Raw genomic sequence first — 9,476 nt, 5'->3', positions numbered from 1 at the left:
TCGATATGACTCAGAAACATTTATTCCAGTGCTAAAATTGACTGAAACATGTAAGTAGGATATTTTGGTCAAAGGCAGTATCTTCTAAAACTGAGGTCGTCACCATTTATCATTGGGTTGGGTTTGGATTACAACCTTGCCCACTAACATGAGATGAAACAGCTGCACTGATTGTGCCCTTTCCAATTGTAGCTTCCAGACAGTAAGACAGACCTGCCCACTGCGCAGCGGGCTAGTTTACATAAGACAACACCTCGCCAATATTATGTTGAAAGAACTCTTGGCCCCTAAGCCCTTTATGGAGGGCCCACTTGCTGATGTGTTGGACAGGGACCACTCCAGTCTGCCATTGTTTTGGGTAAAATGAGAATTGAGACGATGCACACCTGCATCCCAACTGCCACTTGTCAATATTCCAGAATTCTAAACCCATTCGCAAGTGACTTGTGTCCCTCTGCGACCTGTTTTGTAACATTTTTCGCTATGAAACACTGCCAGACAGAAGTCCACTCTGGTAATAGATAGAGAAAGTTGTAAAAAAACAAAATGGAACCGAAACAAACGTTGCCACTCGCCAGTGACTTCATAAACTGATTCAGCTAACGTGGTCTGCCTGCTTAATGTGCCTGCTAGCTACTACTAGCTAACTTCATTGACAAACACAGAGATGGAATTTAGCTAGCCATCTAGTGATAAACAGCATGTAGCAGCTTGTGCTTTATTTACAATAGTTTGACAGCTTGCTGATGATGAAGTTGTACACAGGTTCTCAAAATCAGTCCTGAGCACAGCAAGAACCACCTGACTCGATACTGTCTGCAGTGCACTAATCTCGGTTAACCCAGAACTAAAATCTTGCGTAATTTGTCAGACGCTCAATTGAGTTCTGGATCCATACAAGTTAAAATAATAGATAGAACGCGGATTGGAGATGGAACGAAGAGTTCTACCCTCTCTCTTTGCAAGTTAAGTCTATGGGTCAAATGTTCACTCACCTTTCGAAATTCGAAAGATTCTAACAACTGCGAAATCGTGATTTGTCCAAAACACTGTAACTAATCCTGCTCGTTATCTCATGCATCATTTAATTACAGATGTCTTGATTATCTTAATTCTGACTATTCTGAGGAAGTGGTAGTGGCTATGTTGTTGCTACAGTAACTGCCAGGGTACGAAATGCGAACATAACACACTCACATCAAACCACACACCCCCAAGACCAAAATAGTATTTTTCATAATGAGCAGCAGAAAAACAAAAACATGCTAACATGTTTGTTTGAATTAATGTAGCAATGTCTTTGTTACAAAGACATACGATTGGGGCCGGGATTCAATTTGATCGCCCTTGTAGACAATGCGGCTTTTAAAGGCAACGTTAACTCATTCACAGATGTCGGCTCAATTGGAAATTTAAGGGTGTAGGGGTGTAACGGTTCGGTATGTATTGCGGTTTTGTGGTCACTGTTCGGTTTCGGTACAGTGTGAAAATTAAATGCCATTCAATGTTCAGTATTCACAATGTTCCTAGCATTGTCTGTTGTGAGAGGATTGTTGGGCCTCTCTGCATCTGCCAACACCTCAAATGTGTTGACGACACAACAGTGGTAGGCTTGATTACCAACAACAACGAGACGGCCTACAGGGAGGAGGTGAGGGCCCTCGGAGTGTGGTGTCAGGAAAATAACCTCACACTCAACGTCAACAAAACTAAGGAGATGATTGTGGACTTCAGGAAACAGCAGAGGGAACACCCCCCTATCCACATCGATGGAAAAGTAGTGGAGAGGGTAGCAAGTTTTAAGTTCTAAGTAGAGGCCTACTGTAATAATTCGGCTTGTCACCAAAAGCACTCACAAACTTCTACAGATGCACAATCGAGAGCATCCTGGCGGGCTGTATCACCGCCTGGTACGTACGGCAACTGCTCCGCCCTCAACCGTAAGGCTCTCCAGAGGGTAGTGAGGTCTGCACAACGCATCACCGGGGGCAAACTACCTGCCCTCCAGGACACCTACACCACCCAATGTTACAGGAAGGCCATAAAGATCATCAAGGACATCAACCACCCGAGCCACTGCCTGTTCTGCTAACCATCTGCTAACCATGTGTATGTGACAAATAAAATTGGATTTGATTTGATTTACGCCAACATCACCACAGTATACTGGAGCAAGATGGAAACGCAAAGAAACTACACAACATCGTCTCCCCTCTGCATTACAAGATCGATAGGTAGGCTATGTTTATATATTTTACAGGCTTTGTTTAATTGCCGCGGATATGTGCCCATTCTCGGTGGCTGAGAATAGGGGGTTTCGGCACATTGTGAAAGTGCTCAAGCCAATGATATAAACTTCCCTTTTGCGCCAATTTCAGCAAACCTGTTGTATCCGCTCTATATAAGCAAACCAAAACCGAGTTTTGCAATGAATTGACCAATGCACCCTGTGTTATGTTTACTTAACAGTGACAGCCCATCACGTTACCACCGAGTGGGAGATGTACCATGCTCCAGACATGCCGCCTTTATGAGTCAAACGCGCATCTGGACTAAAGGAGGCAGTGTCATGGTGCGTTTGTAACCAAGTGTGAATTTACCATTTGGCTTGGAAAAACCACTTGAATGGTCCTCAAACTGGTCATTTAAAGTGGGAAACTCTCCTTTCATCCTAAGAACCCACTTCTCCCACATGTTGACCTCTGACGTCATCTACTAAGGAAATGGCCTCTATAACAGCATTTTCAGCAGTTAAATGAAACAACAAAGCAATCCGTTTTTTTAAACTCAAATTTGTTTACAAGCATTATAGCTGATCTTTTTAGTTTATGGTTAATGCAGCTTGTTGGCCATTAGCCAATCAGCGTTTCTCAACAAGTTCAAATCACATGAATGTATCCAACTGGTATTTACGACTTCACAACTGATAAATTCCCACCTCCCACATGGTTACAAAAGCAGCACCAGAGTGGAAAAGATGCATAGGCAATTTTCATTGAGAGTGGCGACATACTGTTAACATTTTATCTAATTTATCTCTGTCCATCGCCGTTGTAATCTACTGGGAAGCCAAAATGTTCCCAAACTGGAGATTAAACGATGATTGAGGATCCTCCAACTCTGGTTTATTGACCCCACCACTCGCCATGATCGTACAGAACTAGTTCTCGGCTGCGTCTCACAAATAGACAGTTTGAAATGCGGCAATTACGATTAGAATGATTTGCTTACAACCTGCGCATAAATTCTAGTTGTTTTAACGGAATAGCCTGAAATGTGTTTTTTTTTCTCAGCTCAGATTTACTCAAGAATCAGACATACAACGCAGTGTAGCCATAGCCTATAGGCCTAGTGTTATTATTTTGTCATTTAAAAAATAATGTATTCATTCAGGTTCACGGTGCGAACCGAACCAAAGTCCCCTTACCAAACAGTTTGGTACAAATATGTGTACTGTTACACACCCCTACAATGGCACTGTACCCCAGTGTCAGATTGAATCACGGCCTAATTGATTCGATAAAAAAGTGGCAATTAAAGTAACTTGAGATAAACCAAATTTATTACAATAATATACATTTCTGTTTGATATCAGAAGCTCATACAGTCACAATTATAAGCTGGGTACATTTTATACATAGAGGACCAGTCAGTGAAACTGCAGTAGTTTAAAAGGCATGAGTGACACTTGGGGACCTCTCATTTGAGCAATTCTGCCCACATTATCAGCCAGTGGTCTTCATTCGCAGACAAATTCATAGATCAGAATGTCAGATCATGTCCAATACAATTGCAAACAAAAGAATCTCTCATGACAGTATCAAACTTCAGATTCTTTACTACCCTGTTCTATTCTAATAGACACAGCGTTTGCGGAGTATGACTGCTGCCACTTAGAAAGGTTCACCTCCCTCTACCGTTATTGTGTTACTTTGAAGGCCCTTTGATGCAAGTCAAAATACCACAAGAGAGCTGATACCCTCATTTTCACTCATGGACCTTTTTTCTCTATCTCATCAGCTGGCGAGTGAGTAATTTAATAATGTAAGTATTCATACATTACTTTCAGTTCCCCCTCCCGCCCCCACCTCTGCCTTCAGAGCTAGATTCCCACCTGCCACAACATCCATGGCGACATCCATTGTTTTATACGGTTTAATTACAAAATATTGGCGCTGTTTTAGCGTAAAAGATTACTCACTGTAGGAGGCCTATATAATTTGGACCGGAGGGTTTGTCATGAAATAAAATATAATACAACAGGGCTTTCACGATTAGATTTCCGCTTTTAGCCTCCTTGACATTTCAAGCTGCATGAACTAATACATCTGTTATTTGTTGATCATTTGATTATTAACATACTTCATAAACCAATTCAGCTAGCCCTGCTGGAGACTGAGATGCAGCTGAAGAGGCAGGCTGGGATCTCTCTCACCACATACAGAGTGACAGAATGCACGAGGCAGCCCCTTTAGAAAGAGGTAAAAAAACACATTTATCTTCCCTTCCTTTCAGCACTCTTGAACGCTCATGGAACAAAACCCGTCATCGTGTTCTAATCTCAAATTTCAAGGCTTTTATTTCAGCCCAAATGCCACCTCCTGGCCTTTCTGAATTATTGACAGACTGACACCAATGTGAGGGGACACATGAAAGATCCTAAACGTTGCACTAGCCTAACGCTGCCCTAGCCTAACGCTGCTTGTCCTCTCCCTCGGCTCTGTTGACAGGCTGCTGCGTCTGAAATGGCACCCTATTCCCTATGGAGTGCCCTACTATTGGTCAAAAGTAGTGAATCGGATAGGGAATAGGATTCTGTTTCAGACGCAGTCCCAGTAATATTTTCAGTGATCTCTGGGGTGACTTTGAGACGAGTACAGGGGGACAAGCCGTCTGACTCCTTACATAGAACTGAAGAATATAGGGGAGCATACAATTTCTTTGGTGTCCAGAACAGGTTACTCAGGCTGAGTACCAAATGGCAACCTATTCCCTATATAGTGCATTACTTTTGACCAAAGTTCTACAGACCCTTGCCAAAACATAGAGAATAGGGTGTCATTTGGGACCACAATCCATATAGGGAATAGGGTGCCATTTGGAACACATACTACATAGGGAATAGGGTGCCATTTGGGACACACCCTCAAATGATTCTTCAAATGAGCTCAGATACATTGGAAACCAAGCTCACAACACCAGGTGATTATTGTCAGTCATGAAAATTGACAGTACCAAGTGCCACACAAGGAATAAGAGAAAGCAGGATTGCAAATCATTTTTGATAGTAATTTGTATTGAATATTGCTCTTATCTCCCCCATCCTGCTGAAACTTCACATTACTTTCCCAGGCATGCAATCGTTTTGTTTGAATGATGAAAAGTAAATTGATGAAAGCCAGGTGCTTACAAGGGCCAGACACACCAACATTAACATTTTTTTTTGTTGCTATGTTTCTCAAACCTTCGCTCATAATTGAGATTGTTCACTATATAACAGAGGCAAAACAGTACAGTTACAGAAAGAATGGTCAAATGGGACCAGACTGAAACAGGACCTTCAAATGAAATGAGAACCATAAGGAAAAAGGGGTTTTGTTGTGCTTTGTGCTCACGGTCTGGTCTAATCCACCTCGCTCTCGTTGCTGGCCCCCTCGGGCCTCCTCAGCTTGTCCACCTGTTCGTTGATCTGTCCGTCCCCCCCTCGACGATCCTCCGCTGGCACGCTCAGATGCTCCTCCTCCTCCACATGGCTCACGTCATCTTCCTCTTCTTCCTTCGCATCCTCCTCTTTCTTCTCCTCCTCACCCTGCACCTCCATGCGGACCTGATCCTTAAGGTCCAGGGGGGGCAGTGTGGCTCCTCCTCCCAGCCCCACACCATTCTCTCCGTTGAGGCCGTGGGCTCCGTCGGGACCTCCCAGGGCGTCTTGGGGGCTGTGGCGGCCATCTTTGATGGGGGAGGAGGAAGCAGACTCGTTGCTGACGGGAGAGATGTCGCTGCTGCTGTTGGTGTGGTTGATGGAAGGAGAGCTGGTGGAGATGGTGGCCGGCTTCAGGGGCATCTGCCAGGAGGGAATCTTTGGGACGGATGGTGATGCAGGGAACTGCCTCCTGGAGAGAGATAGAAGGCAGGGATATTCGTTCAACACACATCATGTCATCCAAATCAAAATGTTGTCATCACAATCAAAAACTTGTACACTGGAAAGATTACTGTTTCCCATAGTGGGAACACATATACACTACCGTTCAAAAGTTTAGGTTCACTTAGAAATGTTATTGTTTTTGAAAGAAAATGACATTTTTAGTCCATTAAAATAACATCAAATTGATCAGAAATACAGTGTAGACATTGTTAATGTTGTAAATGACTATTATTGCTGGACACGGGAGATTTTAAATGGAATATCTAAATAGGTGTACAGTGGACCATTATCAGCAACCATCACTCCTGTGTTACAATGGCACGTTGTGTTAGCTAATCCAAGTTTATCATTTTAAAAGGCTAATTGATCATTAGAAAACCCTTTTGCAATTATGTTAGCACAGCTGAAAACGGTCGTTCTGATTAAAGAAGCAATAAAACTGTACTTCTTTAGACTAGTTGAGAATGTGGAGCATCAGCATTTGTGGGTTCGATTACAGGCTATTCCATGCGAGAAATTGCCAAGAAACTGAAGATCTTGTACAACGCTGTGTACTACTCCCTTCACAGAACAGCGCAAACAGGCTCTAACCATAAAAGAACGTGTGGGAGGCCCTGGTGCACAACTGAGCAAGAGGCCAAGTACATTGAGTGTCTAATTTGAGAAACAGACGCTTCATTAAATAGTACCCGAAAAACACCAGTCATCAACAGTGAAGAGGCGACTCCGGGATGCTGGCCTTATCAGTGTGTGTATATATAAATAAATAAGAGAAAAATAGGTAGTGCTTTTTTCAACAGCCAGATGTTCTCCACACCTGCTAAAGATTGGCCAAGATATTAAATTATATTCATTAATTCTTTCAAGATCAAAAAGAAATGGTTACGCCTTAAAAGGGATCTGCACTAAAGGAATACAGAATGTTTACTGCCTAATCAGGTCATTTGAAAATAGGGAAAGAGAGAGAACAAGTTTGGCGACAGATGGTGCTTCTGTGTTTATCTTCGCTGATTAACCCCTTACACAAAACTTATTGTGAAAGTCAGGCAAAGGAGAGTGAAACAAAATACTTAAAAGCTTATTAGGATGTACACAGGAAAACAAAACATGTACAACCTGACAGTTCTGAGGCAATTTTCATCTGGCTGATTTTTCCGACGTAAACTGTTGCTTTGAGCCTCATTAGCGGCACTGAGTACATAATCATGCATGCTAATGACTATTACAAAACAGAATCCATTTTCATGCTGTGACAGACAGACAGTGCCAAACGGGGTAGAGCTGAAGGCGCTGCGGAGGAAGGTAGCAGGATGAGCTTCGATAACGATTCCCTATATATTTTTTATTTTATTTAACAAGGCAAGTCCTACTACCTTTCGCCAGTAGTGCACTAGATAGGAGATAGGGTGCCATTTTAAACGAAACCACAGTGTTTGAGTTATTACCTGCCGAGAAGCAAGCCCTTCAATGACCCTATTTCAGCTTTCAGATCGCCGATGGTCTGGGTATCCAGGATGCGGTTGGTTGAAGAGGATGCCTATTGGAAGAAGAGGGAAGATAAACTATCACATACCATGGGTCAGGGAGCATACAGTACAGTCTAGGTCCATAAGCAACATTAAAAGAGGACAGAAAGCTACTTTCGTCAAGCATGTTGCTACATCTCTGTGATCTTCATTTGTTCATGCGACCTAACAGGATATAACACTTTCAAACGAGAGAATGGTTGAGAGGGCAGCGATGTAAACATACAGAGCAAATGCCTAATGCCACACAAGCTGGTGTGTAATCATATCACAACAGCTTGTGAGTCTACATACAAGTCCCCATGTGACGGGAGAGGGGTGGGAGCAAACAACAAGCCTCTGGACTAAAGTTCATCTTTGTAGACAGGATCGTCACAAAAAGGTAGTGGTATTTTCCCAACTGGCACCCTACTCCCTATATAGTGCACTATTCTTGATCAGAGCCCTATGGGCCCTAGTCAAAAGTCGTGCAGAAAAAAATTGGGTTTCACTTGACTGTGGATCATTCCAATTTTTACATAGTTTTCCATATTTCCCAAAATGGATTAGGGCAGGATGGCAGTTTTGGATAATGAACCTTATCCTGAACAATAGGGGCATTCATAAGGCAACCATAAGTTGACAGCTATTTTTCTTCTTTTATCAAAGGTGAGTGTTATCACACACAGCCTGGCATGGCATGAATTGCGACAGGGAATGACGGCTAATTGTAATGGCCTCTGGCAATATTTGAATAGCAAATAATTTGAAAAAAAATCCATCCATTGTATTTCTGTTCCAAGCAGACGTATGAAGTCATTCATCAAAAGAAAGACACAATATGTGAACATGTAGCCAATAGCGTCGATTTTGTTTGTTTCTATGACATTTCAGTCCTTCTATGCAACTGCAATAGCCAGCGTGAACCGAATTGCTTTTAGCTATCACTGTCTTAGCGAAAATCCACATTTGGTTAAAGAAAAATACACTTTAGCATTTGTAATGGACACTCCTCAACCGGGAAAATACTCTTAAAACCAGCCCATATTCACCTGGACAAGCAGGTGCTTTTGGACCCTTGGTAGTCTAACCGAACAGACCTGCACCCCTATCCTTTTTGTTTCTGAAGGGGAGAAGGACGGTATATGGATGGGACCAGAGAAAAGGAGAAAAACAAAGTGGGGAAAGCAGGATAAAATAATACTAAAAAACGGTAATTAAGAACTCCAGACTCACTAGAAGCAGCTAGTTAGGAAGCTGAGACACCCTATCACGGTGAGACGGATAACTTGGTCTCTTTCAATTGTAATTACATCTAAGAGAAATTAATTGAATCACATCTGAGAGGGATCAGACTCATTTACATCGGAGGGAGGGAGGGTGCAGTGTTTTCCAGGGAACATCAGGGGCCGTATGTATCAAGCTTCTCAGAGTAGGAGTGCTGATCTAGGATCAGGTGCCCTCTGTCCCATGAAATCTTATGAATTGTGATCTAAAAGGCAATACTGATCCTAAAATCAGCAATCTTACTCGAAGACGCTTGATACATAAAGCCCCAAAACCGTCCTGGGTGTGCATCGGTCGGAGCCTTGGTGAAGACATTCATGGTTCACCTTATTAGAAGCATCTTAATCCCCAAGGTCTCCCCAAGGCCCCCCACACAATACGGTTGGAATGTGCTTCTCTCTCATTTTACCTTTGGAAATATTTTTTTTTATTGCTCCACAGGCTGAGGCTTCTTCTAGATTTCCAAGACGTAAAACTCTTACCTAAGAAACAGGGAAACGCTTCACAGTCATGATGCCTACTTAAAACTGTGGATA

The 9,476-nt window shown here is 42.6% G+C and overlaps 1 protein-coding gene across 1 annotated transcript in view; it reads right to left on the bottom strand.

The window, feature by feature from the left end:
- Positions 1-3,540: 3,540 nt before the first annotated feature.
- Positions 3,541-9,476, bottom strand: part of pex14 (peroxisomal biogenesis factor 14) — a 101,217-nt gene continuing 95,281 nt past the window's right edge. Inside the window, exons 8-9 of the mRNA XM_046343845.1 lie at positions 7,594-7,685; positions 3,541-6,113 (exon numbers count right to left, since the gene is read on the bottom strand). Of these exons, the coding sequence (XP_046199801.1) occupies positions 5,624-6,113; positions 7,594-7,685 (582 nt within the window). The 3' untranslated portion in view covers positions 3,541-5,623. The remainder of the gene's footprint in view (positions 6,114-7,593; positions 7,686-9,476) is intronic.

This window comes from Oncorhynchus gorbuscha, linkage group LG03 (assembly GCF_021184085.1).
Source record: "Oncorhynchus gorbuscha isolate QuinsamMale2020 ecotype Even-year linkage group LG03, OgorEven_v1.0, whole genome shotgun sequence".
NCBI classification, from domain to species: Eukaryota; Metazoa; Chordata; class Actinopteri; order Salmoniformes; family Salmonidae; genus Oncorhynchus; species Oncorhynchus gorbuscha.
Note: the sequence above shows the minus strand (reverse complement) of the source record. Positions and strands in the feature narration are given on the sequence as shown.